This window comes from Enhydra lutris, unplaced genomic scaffold, assembly GCF_002288905.1.
Source record: "Enhydra lutris kenyoni isolate GAN:26980312 unplaced genomic scaffold, ASM228890v2 scaffoldscaffold11, whole genome shotgun sequence".
In the NCBI taxonomy this organism is placed as follows: Eukaryota; Metazoa; Chordata; class Mammalia; order Carnivora; family Mustelidae; genus Enhydra; species Enhydra lutris.
This window is the reverse complement of record NW_019154095.1, coordinates 19,057,222-19,079,377: the sequence shown is the minus strand read 5'-3', so window position 1 is coordinate 19,079,377 and position 22,156 is coordinate 19,057,222. Positions and strand designations below refer to the sequence as shown.

Below are 22,156 nucleotides of genomic sequence, written 5' to 3'. Positions count from 1 at the left end.
CCGTGCAAGCATTTGCGGAACTTCCCAGAAGGATTTCAGAGTCATCTAGGAAGGCTTCTTATGGGGAGGTTATGTGAACCCCAGGGGGCTTTGCTGCTTGGCTTGGATGCTGGCTCCTCGGCTTACTGGCTGGGCACCTCAGCTCTCCGTGCTTCAGCTGCCCGTCCAGCCCATTTCTCCTAATGGGGTAACAATCGTACTTATCTCACCGGACTGTTAGGCAAGAGGCAATGAGTTAATATTTGCTACGTGCCAAAAACAGTACCAGGTGCACAGAAAGATGGATGGTTGGATGGAGACAGACAGAGACAGAGGGAGGACTTCAGCAGCCTCCAGTAAACTGAGTAATTCTGCTCCCTGGATAGAAGCAGAAAAGAGCACATGGGTCCCAGATTTCACTCTGACATCTCTACTTTTATTATGGTCCTTGAAGAGACTCAAAGGGGGCACCTGGATGGTTCAGTCAGTTGGGTGTCTGACTTCGGCTCAGGTCATGATCTTGGGGTCCTGGGAGGGAGCCCCAGGCCTTGGGCTTCGTGCTCAGCGGGGAGTCCGCTTCTCCCTCCCCCTCTCCGTGTGCCCCTCCCCCCACTTGTGTGCTCTCCCACATACACACACACACACACTCTCTCTCTCTCTCTCTCTCTCTCTAATTAATAAATAAAATCTTTAAAAAGAGAGAGAGAGATCAAAGAAGAAAATTCATCAGGATGATGCTTTGAAAATAGGCATTATTCTAAAGTAATGAGGAAGAATGAATCTGTCCATCAACCAGACCTCAGTATGAATCTATGATTCGAGACGTCGCTAAATTGTAGTACGGCCCCAGGCTCAGGGCTAAGGTACTGCACAGATGACCAGGTTGCTTAGCTCCATTACACACAAATTAAGAAACAGAAGAGCCTCTTTTCTGGTATTAGCCTGTCTCTCCTCTGCAAAAAAGAACCTCGCATGACTCCTTCCCTGTTCACACCGCCTCTCCACCCTCTCACCAGGACTCTGGTGATTGAGTAAACCAAAGCAGCAGCAAATTCTTACTCATCAACTTGGGAATTACTGCTCTTCCACTCCTGACCTATCTCTCTTGGAACCCATCCACCAATACAATCTGTGGCTCACCAGAATCTTTCTGTTTCTAGACTACTGGTTTTGGCAACGACGCCTTCAGAATGATCTTTCCCTCTTTCTCTTGATTCAGCAAATGCTCCAAGTCCACTCTGTTGACCCAATTTCTGAGCCCAACTATTGGCTTAAGAAATCCATGTGTATTTACGTTAGACTTTGTTCTTAACCTCCTGGCTTGGGAGAGTGAGGCTATTTGTAACAAAGCCACTAGATGATCTTTTCCACTCCCTACTCTGGCCCAGTCTGTTGCCCAAAAAGGATGAGGTTTCTTTCCCACTCACGGGTCACCTCTTCAGCCCTCTATTAGCTGCTCTCTCCCACCTCCCATCTCCCACAGCCCTGGCTGAAACCTCTCCCAACCCAGGTAAGGGTTCTGGTCGCCTAATTCCAACATGGCGGTGGTGGTAGGGGGGGTTCCCTACACCACAAATTCTTACCAGCTGGGTGTCCTACTATTGAACTCAGTGCTGACGCTAACCGTGCAGAGACAGCATCAGATTCTACAGGTTAAGGAATCAGTCCCCACTAAACTGCCCTCTGTGGCAGATGACAATCCCGGGTCCACGTCATCACCTGTGCTCTGACCGGCCAGCTACAGATCGGAGGTTCCAATGACCTCCTCCCTGGGTCCGATTCATTTGCTCGAGCAGCTCATGGAACTCACAGAAGCACTTCACTAACAGAATATAACCCAGGAGCAGCCAGATGGAAGTGACGCACAGGGCAAGGTGTGGGGAAAGGGCTCGGAACCACCCATGACCTCGGCAGGTCCACACCACTCCACCCGCATCTCCGAGGGTTCACCAACCTCGTAGCTCTCCAAACGCCATCCTTTGGGTGGTTTTATGGACGCTTCGTTCCAGAGGCACAGCTGATTAAAGCACTAGCCACAGAAGAAGGATTCAACCTCCAGCCCCTCACTGCTCCCCAGAGGCTGGGGGGTGGGGCTGAAAGTTCCAACCCTCTAATCGCAGGGCTGATTTCCTGGCAACCAGCCCCCATACTTAGGCGGGTTCAAAAGTCACCTCATTAACATAATAAAACACACCTTTATGGCTCCTAGGAAATTCATCACCTAGCAAACTCCAGGGGTTTTAGGAGCTCTGTGCCAGAAACAGGGATGGAGACCAAATGTTTATTTCTTACAAATCACAATATTGCACCAGGTAAGTTCAAACACTTTCCATCTTCACTCCTGCACCAGGCAGCCCACTGCTTCTCTAGGAAAATGCATAACCAAGCAGCTGGGGACCTCAATTAATATATGCTTCCTGCCTTCATCAAGCTCTTGGGGCTCCCTGGCAATCCTTGCACTTGACCTCTCATGCAACAAAGCAGCTATATCAAACATTCAACAGTTTTCTTGATAATCTTAGTTGCCATCCTTACTTCTTGCAAGTAAGTCTTCATTCTCCATGATTCAGTCTTTCTTTATGTTCTTATTCATTTCCAGGGCAGAGAGGTGAGATCTGGATTATGCCATACACCTTTACACAGATCTGCCTTGTTTTAACTTTTCCCTTCCTCCCCATCTCTACACTAACCCTCCACTTTCCCGTTTTCCCACTTGCACATACTCCCTGTGTTTCCTTGGACTGATCTTTTAAAAAGACATGTTGTTACTTTACGTGTTTTCAATTTATAGAATTACCTTGTGTTACAGATCCTATTCTGTTTCTTAGTTACTTCTCTCAAGGCTAGTTTAAATTTCTTCCATGTTTCTGCATATATATCCAGCGCATAATGTCTGACTGCCATTAAGTATTTCATTTCATACTCATGATGTTTTACCTTTCTGTTTTCCTAGACCTTTTACTTTTCTGTTTTCCTAGATAGGAATACCTGGGCTTGCCCCACCTACCCTCTACTGGGAACAATGTTGTGATGATCTCCATCATATGTGTTCCTCTATGGACCCAAATGTTTCTCTGAGGCATACAGGGAAGAAGGGAGAGTGCAGGACATAATGTATTCTTACACTGAATTTTACTCAGTAACTCATATTAGCTCTACCTACACTGAGTCCTCAATATTTAGTGACTGATCAACTGTGAAAGCCAAGGAAACTTCAGACTCTGAACTGTAAGAAGAGCCTCTTTCATTATGGTTCTCTGCTTTTATAAGAGGCATGGGCAAGCATCGGAAATAGGATAAGAAGTAGGATCAAGGGGCTGGATTTAGGATTCATTGGTAGAGACAATTTCTGTTTCAAGTTTTGGAGAGGACATGAACATAGAGAAGGCATTTTGAGAGACTGGAAGGGAGGTCACGAAGCAAATGTAACAGATCAGTGAATATTCTGTCCTGGCTTTCTTGTACTTGCTCCTCGGGAGACATGCTCCATCCCCAAGTTGAACATCTCTGAAACAGACAACCTAGCTCACCACCAGCCCGGAAGATGCAGAAAAATTATATCTACTATGCATTATGAAAACATGTATTTATATTATAATATATTTATGTTACATTTATATGATAAATCTATATAATATTTACATTTATAATATGGAATTTTCATTTTCAAACTATCTGGACTTTGAGGTTATAATCAAAGAGAGACCATAGTCCGCCGAAGTCTGCTCAGGACGGCCTGAGCTGGACAGAACACAGATCCTCTCTCAGGTGTAAAATCCTTGAATTAGTGTAGGGAATAGTTATTAGACCTAAATTAACAAATACCTGCCACACATGTCTACACCCTGTGCTGGCATAACGTGGGGACAGTACTCATTGACCATGGTGAACCTTCCTGCAGGGAGGGCCCAGGGTCTCCCTGTTTTCCACGTGGGGCTCAGGCTGTCACTCTCGTTGATGGGAACTGGTGTGGAGAGTGCAACCGCACTGCCCTCACGGTTCAAGAATATGCCATCACAGAATCTTCCTTTTGAGCTACACATATGAATAAGCTTTAAGTGACATCCCCACTGTGACCAGTTCTAAAATTCCAAAGACTTCCTCCCTTTTTCCCTGATCTTCAAAGTCTTATTACTTACTAATATGTCAAGTTATCCCAACTATCCTTGGGTTTATCCAATGTCATTGTATTTTTTCATTCATTTTGACTACCACCCAGAGCTTCCCAAAGAGCGGAAGCCATTCTGAAGGGCGTTCTACAACCCGGGAACATACGCGGTAACACTGCCCATTATCTGCCTAGGTTTCCAACTTCAGATAACTTTTTATAGCACAAGCATACATGAGCACGAAGTGGCCAAAAACCAAACTACCGGGAAGTCAGGGGATCATCTGACAGCGATAGGTACTGGACAGTAAGATGAGTAAAAAGGGAAGGATTTCTTACAGCTGTCTTCAGTCTGGAAGTTCCCCTTTCCCCACCCCCCCGCAAAGAACAGCTGTTTCTGGGAGTCAGCCCATTAGAGAAGCACAGAGAGTCAAGCCATCCAAGCCATCAGACAAAAGCTCATCGAAGCAGGGAGTTTTACAAACTTGTATGGAAAAGAGCATGAACACCCTTAACAACCGACAGCTTTAGGGATGTGACCAAGAGTCAATATAAAAAAACAGTAAGCAATTCTAGTGCAGAGGATGAAGACTGATCTTAAACTCTGAAGGTTATTAGTTGCAGAAAGGGCCGCGGAGTATTCTCCGCAGTTGGTCTATCAATGCTGATAAAAGGAAATCCTTCCCTGAGCACACCCATGATCCTAACACAGTGTAACAAACGACTCGCACCACAAATAGATAATTTCTCACCAACTGGTGAGTCCTACACCCAAAAAGTAGGCTGGCTATTTTAGGAAAAAGTCCATCAGATCACTTAATGGACAAAGGGGGCTCAAGCATATGGCCCACCCATGTGTTTTTCAACCCACCTCAGGAAGCATGAAGAATCTCTTCCCAAGAGCAGTGAAACCACACCCAGACTTCCTTTCGACTCACGGTGGGGAGAAAGGTGCTTAGGTGATAACTACCTGAAAGGAACATTCTTATGGCAAGAGAGAGGGCTGGATCCACACACCTGCTCAGCTTGGGGCAAAAAAAAAAAAAAGAGCAGAGTATGAGCCCAGTTGCAAAACCGAAATGTATAAGTGCTGGAGAGAAATTAATCCATGAAAGGATGCATTGTGCCTATAGGGCACCTTGAAATGCCCATCTTGAAGCATTAATAATTATTAACTTCGGCTTCTTTCGCTCAAGGTGACAATGTTCTGTTGAGCAAGGCTAGGCACAGAATTATAAGAGGCTATCTAGTGAAAAATCAGGCCACGTTCTGTAATTCTCTCTGGCCTTTTGCCCCCCCCCATTCAATAATCCTTTATTAAATACCTACTATGTCCCAGGTACTATGCTGAGGCACCCTATGGGAAAGTCAAAGGAAAACATACAGAACATGGTTCCTGCACTCCCAGGGATTTACAGTTTCTTGACAAGATACAAATAGGGATCCAATTGAACATGGTGTAAGTCATACTGTGTTAACTGCCTAAACAGAGTACTGGGGCAATCCAGAAACCTGGGTTTCAGAAAAATACTTGGATATAAGAATTTAAGGCTACTTCTTCTTTTCTCAACATTTTCTGATGTCAAAGCATAGTGCTTTTGCAGAAAGTGAGATAAGCCGAGCATGTTTCTCTGCGTACAATTCAACATGTATTTCTTGAGCATCTATTATGTACCAGGCACCAAACAGGTTACTGTGTTTTTACAGATGGCTAAGCATGCACTTGACCTTCAAGGAGCATCTGCCTTCCCACCCCATCTTGCCTTTTAAAAAATAAATGGTTATCTATAAACCAGTACTAACCTTGATCTTGAATGGGGTCAAAAGGCACTGAAAGGAAGGACTATTCTTTCGCTCCTCTGGGACACCGAGCTGCACTTACCTCTGTGTTACCCAACAGAACGAGTATGTGCTGAGACTCCAGTTGCTGTGATAATGAATCTCATCAAAAGGAACCAAAACAACACGGGCAGAGCCCATGGTGGTCAGGCAACACATCCGCTGATTTAATTTATACCCACTCAACCCTCAGGGGTCGTGAGGGCCAGAATCCAATCACTGGTGTTTTAGCACCTTACACAGAACATAACAGGAAGTAGACACCTGATGAATTACAGAAAGAATCTAATCCCTACCTAACCTTAGCCTTGGATGTGTGCTCCATAATGGAGAGAAGTCCCAAAATTCTTGATATAGACTACTGTTCAACCCGGTGATTTTTCTAAATTTCAGAATAGAAATAAAGGAATCAATTTTCATCCTCCCTGGTCCAGACATCATTAGATGTCCAGTGTTTTCAGTTTCTATCCATAAACTCCGGGGAAGAAGCCAACTATTAATTTGCCCCTGGCAGGAAGCAGAATACAAACGTGCCTTGCTGGTGTGCTTTGTTCTGTTTGCCAAACTGAGTGTATACGCGGGAGCAGTCTCTCTCCCTGAACTATCCCCAGTATTCATTCTTCCCTGGATCGATTGGACCTCCAGCTAACTTATTTCAGCTTTGTCGAAAAGGCTAAACACAGCCAGAGAAGATTCTCAGAGCACACATAGTGCTTTCTAATACAAACTGTGATTCCTAAAATGCCACACAGAAAAGCCCATTACACATCAAGACTATGGGATTTCCTAGTAAATTGTTGCCATTCTACGGTAATCCACTGTAGCAGAAAATGCCTCAGGAATAAAGCATCTGGAGCTTAACTCAGATTGGATATGGAGTCTGAAGATAAATACCGATTTCCATCATTCCATTTCCATCCTTGGGGCTCATGCTGAGAGACCATTTTACTAAGAGACCTACACAATGAAGTCATTTTGATTTTTATTCCAATGGCCCAGTGGCCACTTCTGGGGACAGAAAAGTGCTTCATCTGTGACACTGTCGCCACTTGTCTGGGGAGCAGTGACATGGGAGGGAGAGCAGGGATTCAAGAACGAGCAGAAGCCCAAAGATAGACTAGGTCTCTGCTCCCCAGAATCCCCGCAGAGGGTGGAGAATGTAGTTAAGCAGTGGGGTAAAATCACAACGAGCATGAGTGACAACGTCAAAAGTAAACGTCTGTCACTTTCTTGGGGGAAACTCTTTTCTTTTGGTTAGTCTTATCTGGGGCCAGACCTTTGGCCACTATAACCATATAAACTTGTCTTCGTTCTTATTCACCTGCCATGCTCTCAATCCTCCTCGGAGTTCAGGCCTCTCATCCTAATTTGGGGTTTCTCTATGAAATTTCTGTCTGTGCTAATCAGAGGATTCTCCCTCAACTGATCTTGTCACTCAAAAGCCATAAGTCTTTTAAAACCAGGTTTGCATCTGCGAAGAAATAAAAGGCAGAAATAAATTTGATTCTTCTACATCTTAATTATTTCCCCAGGTGCTGCCGCTCTCATGAAACTGCCTTAAGTCTTGAATGTGACATTGAAACTAAGAAGCCCATGCTTATTTCCCTCAGTGAGGTCCATTGGTCTAAGTCAGTGAGCCAGAACTTGTAGGTGGCCACCTTGGTGGACCCGGACCATGCCTCATCTGCTGGGAGGAACACTGGATGCACTTAAGGACCTCTAAAGGGTATGAAATGGGCATTGAGAGCCTCTAGCCTATATGGCATTATGGCAAGAGTCTTCTCCAGAACCCTAATGGGAGCTTACAGAGGACAACATCTCAGACAAACAGAAAAGCTACTGCCAAACATCCAAAACAAGACCCCAGGAAAGCTAAGTCAACCTCCCCCCCTTTTTTTTTGAACTCCAAGCCATAAAATGATTCTTCATTCTTCCATAATAGTCCAAGAAAGCAGAAGGATCTAAGTGAAGGTAAGTGAAAAGTAACACTGTCTTACATGAAACAAACCCTTTCTCTAGAGTGTTGAGTCATATGAGATTGGCTATTTTTGTTCACGGGTGAGGCTGATTCTTAGAAATAGGACCCATTAACAGATGGGCCATGCAAAGAAATTGAGTTAACCTTCAATGTCATTCACAGACCTTCCAACATTTTCCATCTTGGAAAACTGACATCAGCCTGCCGTAGTTACCAGTGTAATACTGGTATTGGTTCTGGATCCACCGTGGGCTCTATTCTCATAGAATAGCGTGATCTGCCTTCACCCTGACTTGCTAGATTCAAAGACTGTGGGTTTCTGGCACCTTTCTCAGAGGGATTCAGTAAGTATTGAGTTCCAGAATTAAAAGTCACCTTATGGTCCCAAGCCCACCCTCTTATCTCCTCACAAGGGAGATGATTCAAGAGATGTCAGTAATGCTTAAAACATCTTCCCCAAATGAAAAAATATATATGTATATGAGTTTGTTTTAAATAGTACCAGGCGCTCTTTGCTCTTTTCTAGGTTCCCTTAAGCTATTTTTTTGTTTTGTTTTGGTTCCCTTAAGCTATTTTTATTTCCTAGATTTTCTTCCCCCAAAAGTCCTGAAAATAAGAACTTTTTCGGTTTGCTTGCTTTTTGTTTGTCTGTTTGTTCTTGTTTTTAAGAGCTGGAACCCAGAACCTCTGAGATTCCCACCAGGTTTGAGCTGTATATAACCCAATGGTTTTATCGTAACAAACTGGGCCAAAAAACTCTCATCTCAACCCAGCCGCTAACACAAACCCTACCTCAGTCACATTGCTGTGGCGACTAGGTTTCGCCAAGTCCTTAATTCTTCCATGAGAAAGGTTTAGTTTCTTCTCCAAGGAACCAGGTAGTGTTCAGGTGATATGCCTAGGAGTGGGTCAGGAGGTTCCCATAGGGTACGGGTGTCTCTGCACCACCAGTAGCCCTATGTGGCTCTTGCCTACATAATAACTAACCTCTCAGAATGCCTGGGTGGCTCAGTTGGTTAAGTGTCTCCCCTTGGCTCAGGTCAGGATCCCAGGGTCCTGAGATCAAGTCCCATATCAGGCTCCTTGCTCAGCAGGGAGTCTGCTTCTCCCTCTGCCTGCTGTTCTCCCTACTTGTGCTCTCTCTCTCTAACAAATGAATAAATAAATCTTTAAAAAAGTAATAATAATAGTAACTAACCTCTCTACTGGAGTCTGTTCATCACACTCGAGTCTTTCAACAACAGGGTGTTATAAAAGCATTGTTATTCCCATCCAATTTTAGGGAGGCTCAGTCACCCCCAAGTGGCTTGCTCAAGATCACTCAGCCCATAGATAAGACAGATGCCGCCTAACTTGATTTTCTGATCAAGTTCAAAGCGCGTGCATCCCACTAACCTAACGAGGCCTGAGGCAGACAGATCCAATGCCCATGTTTTCCCTCTCATGCCTTGTTCGCTTCCTACACCTGCTGAAGTGCCCTATGTGTTAGGAGCAGAGCTGTCCAGGGACAGCTGTGTAACCTTCGCAGGTGACATCAGCTCCTTTTATCTCTGCCTTGTCGTCTATAAATTGGGGGTGGTAATTCCTACCTCCTGGGGCTGTTCTGAGGATCAAATGCGTTAATAGGTCTAATTCCCTTAGCTCTATGCCGGGTCCATAGTGAGCACCATATAAACGGGAGTTATTCTTAGCTGCTGGCTCCCTCACTCACTCAGGAAGTTAAAACTGCGGCCAAAAGGAGTCTGCAACCACCTGAGGACCTGGAGGACGTCTACGCCGCATGGCAAGCGGCCAGTGCAATAGCAGAACAAAGCAGTGGTCACGGGAAAAGCCCATGTTAGAGAGCATCACAGCCTGAGACGCCTTGATGTTCAAAGTCAAGTGTCACAGCTGCATCTCTCTGTGGACAGCTCCCTGCTTCCGACAGCAGCCCAGAGGCACATGGGCTGAAACAGAATCACTGGAAATGACACAACTAGAAAAGGCCTGTTTGGAAAGGCTGTCATTTTAAAAACAAAAGAATAACAACAACAAAACACAGCAAGCTTTCTCCTTTCCCTGGTAGAAATCCATTTTGCTGGAATAAGAGGGAAATTATGTTTTCCCAGAATTTATATTCCATGCACAACTCAGTATCTTTAAAAAGGCACTTATTTTTTCTTAGGCCTTTGAAAGGTACTTTAAACTGGCAGGAGACTACAGAGAAGTGGTAGAAAAGCTGTAAGTTTCAGCGTGCTCAAATGAACTTTTTTTTTTCCTCCCCGTAAAAACCCACATCTGAAGGTTACTAACCACGTGCAGAGCCTCCTAGTATTCTGCTCTTGGCTCCAAGGCCTAACTGTTTCTGGAACACATTTGGCAGCGCCCATGGGCCTCCCCATCTCTTTGCCTCTCCAAATGCTGCCTTGTAGTCTCCCCTGGCCTTCTTTTGCATGTCTCAAGAAATGGGGAATCGGGGGCATTTCCCCAGAAAAGCCTGCTAGAGAGACTTCAGAGAGACGGGGAGGAAAACGGCACCAGTTTCCACAGCTCTGAGCACCGGGAGAGAGGAGGACCAGCTTGGCAGTGCTTCTTGGAAAGAGTCATTTCAAAAAGACCGGGCAGGGCCCTCCTGGTAGGCTTGTTTGCTGAGCACAAACATGAACAACTCAGAAGCTTATATAAAGGCACAAGAGCCTTTGGGCTGACGCTGGTGCCCAGAGCGCAGGATTCAGGGCTTGGGCCTTGAGGGTTTCCGGTCTAGGACAAGAGCAAAGGTTTCTGGAAGGGCCCCGAGGGACACACAGACCATCGTACTCACCTCGACTTCGGAGGCGGTGGCGGAGGTGAGAATACCTCAATCCCACTTCTGTCCTTGGGGAACTCGAAGGCAAAAGAGGCCGACTTGCTCATCCCAGTCCCAACTTTGCTGCTCTGCGCAGAAGAGCTGTCCGTGGGGCGGAGACGGTGCCAGGTGGAGGAGCTTGAGGGCTCCGCGGTGCCATTTTCCATCTCTCTGCCCCAGCTTTTACTCAACAGCTCGTGCTCTACCTCCTCCTCTTCCTCTATCCGGCACTGGCGGCTCCAGGCTCCCGTCTGGTACCGGGGCCTCCTCTGGTCCAAGGTGGAGGCAGCGGTGGCAGACGGGTGGCACCGCGCAGAGTCACCAGTGGCGGCGACGCTGTTGGCCCGGCAGGAAGCAGCAGAGTCTGTGGGGGCCCTGGAGGAAGTCTGGGGCCCAGGACCACCTGTGGAGCTCCCCTCGCTGAGGTCCGAGAATGGGGAGGTAGACGGCGACACAGGGGACCCTCCAGGGCTACTCTTGGACAGCTTGGGGGGAATGGCAGGCTTCCCCTTGGGCGTGTTCTCACTGGCGTCGGGACGGGCACCTTCCCTGGAGCTCGTCCCCTGACCAGCTGAAGCCTCCTCTTCCCCTGCCTCAGAGTCCTGGCTCATGGGCCCGCGTGGCCACTGTACCCCCACGGCGGAGTCAGGGCTGCTCAGGTAGATTGTCCGGTGGTCCTCTTCTGGGTGGGCTGCCATGACTGTGATGGTGGCTGCCACCTGGGGAGCCATGTCTGGGCCTTCCCGGTCCCGGCCCCAGCCAGATGCTGATTTCTGAGCCCAGGTGTTAGCTGTCCGTACCTGGCCCTGGCCTTGGCCCTGGCCCTGGCCCTGAGCAGCTGCTGCCTGTTCCACTGCGGCCTGTGGCTTGGAAGGTGCTGGAACCACCTTCTTCCTCTTGGTGCTCTCGGCATAGATGGGTTCAGGCTGTACCACCTCTCGGGGGTGGGCTGGAGGCTGGGGTTCCCCCGTTAGTCCAAGGCCTCTGTTAGAGGTTGCCAAGTGGCAGCCTGAGTCCTGCGGCTTCCCTGGCACAGGCTCCTTCGTGAGGGAGCAGTAGTCACTGTCCAGATGAGGTGCAAAGGGGCTGCTGGCCCCGCTGCTGGCGCTCCCGCAGGAGAGGCCATCAGAAGAGCTGGCAGCCTCGGAGGTCAGGGACAGCTTCTTGGGGGCCAGGCGGGGTGGGTTCTCTTCGGAACCCTCCCTCCGGAAGCCCAGAACCCGCTTCTCCTCATCGGGGGGCCCCGCACACACTCCCTGCTCCCAGCACGGCGGGGAGCGGTCCCCTCTGCCGGGTCTGCACCGAGAACTCTCGGCCTGTGATGTGTCCGTGGCAATGGGGCTCCCGGGGCAACAGTCCAGAATGGAGCAATACTCTCCCCCTTCGCTGTCCTCCGAAGGTGAGCACCTCTGATAGCTGTCATCCTCCAAGGGCAGGGACTCCCGCAGGGGCTGCGGGGAGGGGCAGGGCCCAGGGCCCTTGTGACAGCCAGACGTCATCCCAGCAAAGGCAGCCACCTTCTGGCGGAAGCTCTCCTGAGCAGAGGTCAGCTCTTGGTAGGGAAACATGGGTTTCTCTTCTTGCCCCACCTTCTCAGGGGAGAAACTCACGGGGTGGAAGGTGGTGGGCCGCTCCCCCCGGGCCTCTAGGCTGTGCAGCCCCACCATGGCATAGGCGGGGGGGCAGCGAGCGTGCCCATCTGTGGAGGCAGAGGGCCCAGTGGCCTTCTGGACGCCTCGGAAGCTGCCCAGGTAAACTATCGGCACGTCGTCCTGCTGCGGGAGGGGGAGCTTGCCGGGGGCTCGTCTCCAGATGACCTACACAGCCCCAAGGTTAAAAGACTTACATTAGACCTTGTCAGAGAAAAAAGGAAGAGAGAAAAAGTGAGAGGGAAGTGCCATGACATTGTGAATGGTCTTCCGTGCTGCAGAGCTCCCTCCCTGCAGAGCACGCCTACCTTCTGATCTCCCCACAGACTCTCCTCATGGCTGGGGCCCCCCCGGAGCCAGTGGTCTTCCCAGACACTGAGCTGTGCTTCCCACCCGGGGTCTGTAATTCTTTTGGCTTAAGTCTGTGAGGCAGGGGAAAAAAAAATCTGAAAAAGGACATTCTGCTTTCTCCCTCAAAATGGCCCGTTGAGAGAAATTCTCCTAAGAGATTTGAAAACAGAGTTTTGAGTTTGGGTGCATTTTTGTTTTATGTCTGTTAGTTTTTTGATAACCGTGTCACAGTACAATGCTGAAGAAACCAAAGTCATGGGGCTTTTTGAAACAGCTTGGGAGGGTGGTAGGGTAGGAGAGTGAGGGCTGGTTTCTGAACTGGGTCCCCAGCTCCCTTACTGCTCTCTGGGCCTTGCCGAAGAGCTACTTCCCCTCCAAGTTACAGGCAGTGTGACTCAGCCCGAGCTTGCAAAAGGGGCTGGACTAGTTGAGCTCTGAGGCAAAGATGCTGGTTGGTCATGGGACACCTGGGTGGCTCAGTTGGTTAAGTGTCCAACTCTTGATTTCAGCTCAGGTCATGATCTTGGGGTCATGAGATCAAGCCTCATGTGGGGCTCCATACTAAGTATGGAATCTACCTGAGATTCTCTCTCTTCCGCTGCCCCTCCCCCCCACTCATACATACATACACACACACTCTCTCTCTCAAAAAAAAAAAAAAAAAAAAAAAAAGAAGTAGATGGTCATTCCCATTACTGAAGTCACGGTCCCCTTGCCCTTCCCTTCTAAAGTCTCCCCGTACCCCAAAACTTTAAGAAGCAGCCTCAAAGTTGGGCCGCCATTTGCCTCCTTTCCAAGATGATTCTGAACTGAAGGAGTCCCTGGCTTATGTCTGCGAAGACCAAAGGTCCTGAGTGCAGCCTGGTGAATGGGTGTAACCAGCTTCCGACTGATGGAGTGGTTCTGGAAGGACATGGAACTAAGTGCAACCACAGGAAATGCCGCTCCTCAGTTAAGCCTCCTCCAATTTAAAACTGACCTCTGATTTCACATCGGCTCAAACACCCTTCCTAATCCACTCAGCATGATGGTTTAGTAAAAGCAGAATAGGCAAAAAGGTCAAACAAGTCCCCAGAGGTTCTTAGATGTCCTAGACTTCCAGCTTCCTAGACCTGTCTAGAGGCAGCAGGCTCTACATGCCTTCTAAATAATTATACTTCTGTAAGGGGGACCTGTGGGATGAGCAGACCAGTCTAATCTCTGGGGATATAACGGTCTCTAGGGGTCCCAGGTCAAAACTGCTGAAATCCAAGCTTCACAACGGGAAACATGAACACCGGCTGGGAAGTGGATATGAAGGGATGACCACTCACAGGTCAAGTGTGATCTGGCCTTGCGGTTCCCTTTTTTAGGAAGACTTTATTTTTTAAAGACATGGGCAGAAATGGTGCAATGCCTGGGGTACGCTTTAAAATCCCAGGGAGGAGAGGGTGGGGCTGGGGGCAGAGAGGAAGCAAGACGGGGTCATGAGTTCATCTGCGGACACTCATGGCCGTGGACATGGGACATTCCTTATGCCATCACTGCTACTTGTGTATGCATTGTAAACTAGCGATTAAAAAAAGTTCAAAAACTTTTTCTTTTTAAAGCTGCATTTTTGTGTGCCACCAGTTACATAATTAAGACACTCTCCAATGCCACTTGCGGGACCGGACTGATGGTTCTCAGCCTGAAGGGACAGACGGAAGGGAGCGCAGCTAGGAACGGAGGGCAGGAGTTGGAAAGGAGCCGTCATGGGGTGGGCTGACCGGAGGCCACCCCTCGGGAGTCATGCTCTAACAGCCCTCCCTGGCTGCCAGCCAGCCATCCCGTTACAGCAAGAGCAGCCCCTGTAAAAATACCACGGGCGTTAGTCAGCCTCACCTGCGAGACGTCGGCGCTCAGGTTTGCCTCTGTCCACACATCAGAGGCGTCGGCGCTCATCATGGTGGGTTTCACGGCGATGGTGGGCTTGGAGTAGGGCGAGCCGTTCACGGCTTCATCTTCCAGGCGGCAGGTGTCAGGCCTGGGGGGCAGGCGAGGCGGAGGGGGCAGGTGGCCGGCTCTGGGCTGGGGCTGGCCGGGCGCCAGCTGGTGGTCACTCCTCAGGCAGAAGCAGTTCTTGCAGGACCCGGGCTTCCAGATGTGCTCCACAAAGTCACTGCACGCAGACATCTTCGGGCTCTCGGCGCTCAGGCGGACGGTCTGGTGCATCTTGAGCCTGCGGCGCACTGGTTCATCTTGCGCTCAGCTCTCCGGCGTGGGCTTCTGGGGGACAGAGGTGGGTCGCAGGGCGGCCTCCTGGAACAGTAGCAGAACACTGGGCCGATCAGAGGGCTGCCCAGCCCTAGGACAGCTGCATTACCAGCCGGAGTCTGATTATTTCGAGGGGAAGTAGAAGGGGGAGGAAGGAGGAAAGGAGGAGAAAAAAAAAAAAAGGTAAAGATTAGCATTCCGCGTTTTCGGAGGCCCTCACCTATTTGCCATAAGGCTCTTAGTCACTCTCCGGTGGGGCAGCCTTATCAGAAGCTGTAAAAACCAAACACAGCTCTGGGACGGGAGTACAGAGCCCAGTGGGCATTTCAGTCCCCAGGGCCGAAGGGGTCTAGCGCTGGGGACAAGAACTACAAAGCTGTACAGCAAATAAATGTGGTGGCTTCCAGAGGACAAGCCACGACTTCACACCTTCCAGAGGACAAGCCACGACTTCACACCAAGGACTGTGAGTGGGCAGGAAGGCCTGGGCCCTAAGCCTAGCTTTGGAAGCCATACCTCTGGCCCCGCGGACACTGTATGGATGAGAAAGGGGAGAGGTATGGGGCCGGCCTGCCCCTCAGGGGAACTGCGTTAGGAGATCCAGCATCTTGGGAATTGGCTCTCCTCCCCTTACTTCATCCCAGTGCTCAGGGAGGTCAGCAGAGCTGGGGCTGCAGGCCAGGAGGGAAACAGAAAGAGAAATGCCCAATTACCACAGCCCTCTGGTCTAAGGGTGGCCAGGTAAAATATAACAGAGGGAAGAGCTTATCACACAATTGTTTTTCCCTATGATAGCCCTAGGGGTAAGGCAGCCAGCTTGTTGCAAGAGTTGTCTCTGACAGCGAAACAGGGAGCAGAAGGTTCTCCCAGAGAACCTAGTAAATTCACCTGTTGAAGATGAGCCAAAGGGGTTGCAGATATTAGCCAATTAGCCTGAATAACAGCCCGGCAGGGAGCTGTTATCTTTACAGATGAGGAAACAACGGCAGTGACATAAACTAAGACTTGTCCAAAAGACACAGGGAGTTTGGTGGTTCTAGAAGGCAAAAGGCCAACTGTGCCGGAAGCCCTTCAACTTTCATCACGTCATTCGTGACACACGGTGGCTGCCCATTGCCTGTTTGCTGCTCCTCACTCTCCTTCCCTCATTTAAATGAACTGGCCTCCTCAGAAGGAAAACGTTCATGAGAAAATCATCTCTACAAACCGCGGGTGATCAGATTCTCATCAAAAAGGGAGTTCTGCCCTGGGGTTTGCTCTCCACTCTCCTCCAGTGAGAACTTGCTTTGGGGCTGATGCTGGACAAATTATCAACAGGACTAACCGGGTGGAATGAGCCAGGAGCCCATTCCAGCATCTGCAGGGAGCATGCTCTCTTTCCAGTGCTCCACACTCACGGACAGGGGTGTTTAATCACCAAGGACCAGAGCTAAATTTGCCTCCTTTCCCTCCAAGGATCACTGTGAAGCCACTGCCTCGTGAAGCTAAATGAACGCTCCAAAATAAAGGCAAGTGTTTGTCTTTCAACAACTGCTGGTGGGGGCTTAGGCATCCCTCTCTTTAAGATGATTGTGGGTTGCGTTCTTCTCCTCCCCTAAATATATCTGAGTAGCAGGTTCACGCCTCACCAAGTTCCCCAGAAGAGGTCACTAAGCTTCAACAAGCAGAGGAGGAGAGCAAGGGTTTTTCTTTCCTCCCATAATCTTGAGCCACAGAGAGCTTTCGGCTCTGCTGCTGAATTTGGGGGAAGTAGAGGAAGCACACTGGTATTCAGAGAGCAAGTGTCCATATCCCTGCCCCAAGGCGGGGAGTTGGTCCTCTCCTGGAGAGCGGTTGGCTTCCTGACCACAGGGAAAGAAACGCTCCCCTTTACTGCAGGCAAAGGCTCCCAAGCCCCGTAGGTAGGATGGGGAAAGAACACCTTAGAAGCCCATTTTGTGGGAGCCTTTCAGGTTCCTGCAGCTCCTTATAAGGCTGAGCTATCTGTGGAGGTAGGCGTCCAACCACTTCCTCAAGGCTACCACAGACTCATAGAGAGGCAGTCTGGGATGGCCGCCCCTCATTTCCTCCCCCGGCAGGCCACCCAGAGTACAAACTTGTCACATCTGCTTGGTGCCAGAGTGTCCCATTCTCTGTCCCCGATGGCCCACAACAGCCCTGGGACTTTGGATCAGCTCTGGATGACTGAGGTACAGGCAGCTTCCTTCAGAACGTTTGCCGGCTCCCATGCCCAGCTCTGAGATTCTCTGACATGGGCACAGCTCTCCACACCACTGCTCAGAGATGCAAAGGTTTTTAGGGGAAGTCTTTGACTACGAGAACAGAATGAAGCGATAGACTTCCACCATCACAGACTCACTGCCTCCTGTTAAAACTGGTTTCACAGTCACAGCAAGCAGAATTTACCATCACGTCAAGCCAGAAAAGATCCTTTTCCAGTTCTGTCTAGAGAGCTCTTTGCCTGGAATTATCACCTATTTGTTTTCAGCGAAAGATGGTGAAAAACTCAAGTGACGCTCTCAGAGTGGTAGCAGTGCTGGGCCTCCCAGCGCTGACTCTCCACAGCCTGGGAATGGCACCTTCCTGCCCACATTCCTTACCTCAGAGGGGAGGCAGCCCCCAGAATTATGCAAATTCCCCCATTTCAGTGGGAGGCAGCAGTGTAAGATTAGAAAAAGATCCCAGCATTCTTTCTGATCCAAGTCATGATAAAATAGCTTTGCCTCTGCAAACTTCTGCACGGGATTTGTGGCTACAGTTTGCAAGACTGAAGTTGTCAGACACACTCCCATCCCATTTCGAAAGAATCTGAAGAATGGTGGCCAGATCCATAAAATCAAATCTTGTGGCTCCAAATGCCCCTCACACTTGCATCAAAGGCTGTTAATGCCTTACTCTGAAGTGACAGAATTCCAGAAAATATTCATATTTTCTGTATCTATATTCAGATATCTATATCTATCTCTCTATATATGAAGATTAAATTAATGCAACACTGAAAAAGAAAAGTACATGTGGAAGGTGTCTGGATTTCAATACTCCACTGGCCGGGGTTGCCCAGACAGAAAGAACAAAATGACAACCTTAACACATCTCCCTAACACCCCCCACACACACACACAGGGTGTCACGATATTTGCCCAACTTTTAATTTTATTTTTTTCCTTCTCCAATGCTATGTAATCTAATCTCAGTGGTAGGAATGTGATTTTCATGGGTTACAGTACAGCCTGCGCCAGCAAGGAGGGCAGCCGGATTCCACAGGATCCCCTGATAACAAAGTAGCTACAGAATTCCCCAGGGCTTCCTGTCACATCTCCCTCTCAAAAAGGGAAAAGGCTGCCACCATAGCTCGGGCCAGTGATCAATAAGGTCCGTGGAACCTGCTCTGCCCTGATCTCATTGCAAAACTCCTGGCCCGTAGACCTTTGGGCTTTCCAGCTCTGCAAAGCCATGCCTTCGCCGGCTGAGCTCTACCTGAGAAAAATAAACACGTTTAGCCGGCCCTGCCTCCATTCCCTCTTACAGGACCCGAAAGCGGAGAGATGGAGAGGTTCTGTTTTCTCAGTGTGTGTGTGTGTGTGTGTGTGAGTGTGTCCAGCTGGGGACACAAGCAGCAGGAGCAAAGGTTAGGAACATGCCCACAGTACGCCTTTCAGGGGGCTCAGCCAGCGCTCGGGAGAAAGGCATCATCTCGTTCCCTCTGGGGGCTCGGAGGCTGACATCTAAGCCGGGGCAGCGCACGAGGCGGCTACCCTGGGGCCCCAAACCATCTCGCCCCCGGGGTCCCCGTCCTAGCAGCCCCGGCGGCCTCTCCCTCTCCGCTCCTTTGACAATACTGCTGCCGCAGAAATGAAGTCTTCCCCATTAGCAACTCGCAAATCGCTTCGGTCTCTTGCCCCAGACAGAACAGCAAGCCCAACAAGACCGGCTGAACAGGCGGCTTCCCCTCCCCGAACTCGAAGGAAAGTTTCCCCGTTTTAAAAAAGCGCGATTCTCGAATGAATCGAAAACACCCTCCGGCTCCCGTGTGCTCCCGGCTCAGCGCCTCCAACCTCGAGCACAACCCCCGGGCGCACGCGGTCCGGACGCTCCACCCTCCGCCAGCGGCCGCCTGTCACCCCGGGGGAAGCCGACAGGGGAGTCGCCCTCTCGGGCACCAAGGCGCTCCCCGCCGCCCCGGAGCTCCCCTCTGCGGCCGCCTTCGCCAGACAAAAAGAGACGGGATTTGGAGAAAGCGTCGCGGGCTCACCTCGGGGCCGCGCTCCCCCGGCCTCGCCGCCGGTCGCCCAGCCGCCGGTCGCCCAGCCGCCAGCCGCCCCGCCGGGCGCCTCGGAGCATTGTTTGGAGAGTGAGTGCGCGCGGTGCGTGCCCGGCCGCGGGCGGGTGTCCTCTGCCTGGGCCTGGAGGCCGGGTGGCAGCTGCGAGCGCGGCTCCGCCCCCTCCGCCTCCGGTTCCGCCGCGCGCCGGGGCTCCCGCCGCACCTCCGCAGTCCCCGCCGCCGCCCCGCGCGCCCCTAGCCCCCGGCAGGCCCGCGCGCCTCCGGCTCCCTGCTGCAGGGCTGCGGCTCTCCCAGCTCCGAGCGCTCCCAACTCTCCCCGCCCCGCCCCTCCCTCCCTCCCGCGCCCACCCGCCCGCCCGGGAGGCCCCGCCCCTGGCCCCGGCGCTGGGTGCCTTCCGACCCGCGAGCCGAGCCCCCACCTGCCCCCGCCCCAGAGGCTGCGGTGCGCGCCTCCGCTACGGCGGCGATCCGGGCTTGCCGCCTTCCCTTGAGCACAATGCGTGTGTAGGTATCAGAGGTGTCCGGCATCCCTTCATCCGGCCGGCTCTGCTAGACCCCGGGGCGGTAAAGCCCGACCGCTGGGCGGGGGAACGAGAAAGCGAGGGGTCGGGAGTGGAACAGAGAGGTCGGGAGCCCCCCCGGGTCGCGAAAGCTGCGTGGGCACCGATGTTGGCCGTGACTGTGGCGGGGGAGGAGGCGGGCGGTGGGACGCGAGGGAGCCCGGCTGGGACTCCCGACCGCGGATTCCTGGTCCCGCTCAATCCCGGGACTGAGCGTCAGGCACGTCGCTTAACCCCCGGGAACTTCAGTTTTCTGGACATAGAAGGAAGGGTTGGGGCTGGGGAGAGCTGGTCTAACACCTCACCTGGACCGACAGCCAGCGCTTCCGCGGGCCCGTATTACACCTGTGTTTACAGTTTTCCCTGAGTGACTCACTCACTGAGATAGACTGAGTTCGAAAGAGTCCCCGGGCTAAAAACTCTTGTGACAGAGTATGACCGCCTACCACCTAGTCAGTCTCCTCGCCTCCTCCAGTGGCCTGTGACGGGCCCGGAACCTTGACCTGGGTGTTTCCTCAGGGAATTAGCGAGCGCCAGGGTCACCACCGTAAGCACTCCTGGGTAAGGGCAATGTGGTGGAATGGAATAGAAAGAAGACCCTGGAAAAACACCTGTGGCCTCCCCTCTGGCCCTCCTGTTCCCCAGAGAGGTAATGTATGGCAACTCCAATTAGGTCCTCTGCCTTTCAGTCCACAGGGGTAAGCCCATGAGGCTCCAGCCAGCCGAGAGGCGCAAGACTGGTTTCCCTTGAGATTCCAGGGCTTTCCACGAGATCTGGCAGTGAAAGCAGGACTGAGGGTGAGGAGGTAGGTGGAGGGGGGGGGACCTGTTCTTGAGGTTTGGCTTGGGTGCGAGAAAAGGGGAACGGTAGAGGGATATAAGGAATACTTCCTCATGCTCCAATGTCTGGATTTCTCCTTAGTGTGAATAGAACTGGGGGGAGGGGAGATAGCATAGAGGGATGGAAGGGGAGCTAACATTGTTCAAGTACCTACCCTGTGCCAAGCCACCCTACGAGAGGGATGCCATCCCCATTTTACAGGGAAGAAACCTGACGCGCAGAGGACCACAGAATTTGCCAGGGCCTGTCAGCTGAACAGCGGTAATACTGGGACCGGTAGCAACAGCCATCTGGTTCCACTGGTGGACAATTCCGGTCTTGCCGTGCTGCCCTCTCCAAGTCCTGGCAGTCCAGCCCGATTTTTCCTTCTTCTCAAAGTGAGAGGAAACCATGTGAACAAACAGGGAAGGAAACTCTGGCTAGCCTCCGTCAGCATCCAACAAAACAGAAGGGGCCAGGCCTCTCTTTACAAGACCTGTTGGTGGAGGGAGGGTGCAGGGGGCCGGGGGGTTGATAAGCAGGTAGGTACAAAGTGGTCTGTACCAGAGAAGTAAAAAAATGGCATAAGGACATGCGTGCGATTCAGTTACAGTGGGAGATGGCGCATCCCTGGGATTCGAGAAGTTCCTTGTTCCCATGATTCAGGCTAGATGCGCCTCTAGTTCTCCCTCTATAAGGCCTGGCTGGGGACACCCACCTCACAGGATTGAGCATAGAGAAAGCATTCCGTTCCCCCTTGATCTTCCTCTCTTTACTTAACGTATCCCTAACACACAAACAGGCGGAAGAACATAAGGATCAGAAGCAAAGGCAACGGTGTGACGAGATTGGCAGTTCTGTGGCGTGGGACGGCAATGTAAGGGTTAATTCAGTCTTTCTGACAAATAATCCGTGTCCCCAAGTGTTTTGCTGCACTCACACAAAATAAATGCATTATTCCGTAGTTGCTGACATATCACGTGAATCTTTTCATGCCAGCAACATGGTCTTAAAGATGGCTTCATCTTACCTAATGAAAAGAATCAAAAAATACTTCAAAAGACCCACTTAGAGCCACATAAAATACCCGTTCTCTCATGCAGGGTTCCACCAGTGACTGTTAAGTATGTTATCTCCTCGGTAAAGCCGCGGTAAGCTCATGCATTTTAATAAACAATTCTCGCTCGAACTTCCACAATGCATCCTGCAATGCAATGTCATTGGTGTGTACACAGCGTTCTGCTTCTAGTTACTTATCGGTCCATTTCATGACACTTCTAACTGCAGGGCTCGGGTTCCCAGATACAGATCAGACCTTGAAGAAGAGTGATTCCCTTTAAGGTTTTAGTCCCTGAGCACCAGTCTGTATAAGACAGCCGTGAAATGGGGGGAAATTAGGACAAAGGCCGGGATAGGTAGTGCTTTGGTGGTCGGTAAGCTAGAGTCGTTTGAAATTAGAACAGCAAAAAGGCAGAATGAGGAAGTGTACACATGAAAATATACTGAGAAGAGGTTAGCTGGGATACTAGAG

The 22,156-nt window shown here is 50.7% G+C and overlaps 1 protein-coding gene across 1 annotated transcript in view; it reads right to left on the bottom strand.

Moving 5' to 3' along the window:
* The window catches only part of LOC111144440 (PEAK1 related, kinase-activating pseudokinase 1), a 46,723-nt gene extending 27,341 nt beyond the window's left edge, over window positions 1-19,382 (bottom strand). The window contains exons 1-3 of the mRNA XM_022498749.1: window positions 19,216-19,382; window positions 14,592-15,082; window positions 10,705-12,545 (exon numbers count right to left, since the gene is read on the bottom strand). Coding sequence (XP_022354457.1) covers window positions 10,705-12,545; window positions 14,592-14,921 — 2,171 coding nt within the window. The 5' untranslated portion in view covers window positions 14,922-15,082; window positions 19,216-19,382. The remainder of the gene's footprint in view (window positions 1-10,704; window positions 12,546-14,591; window positions 15,083-19,215) is intronic.
* Window positions 19,383-22,156: the final 2,774 nt, after the last annotated feature.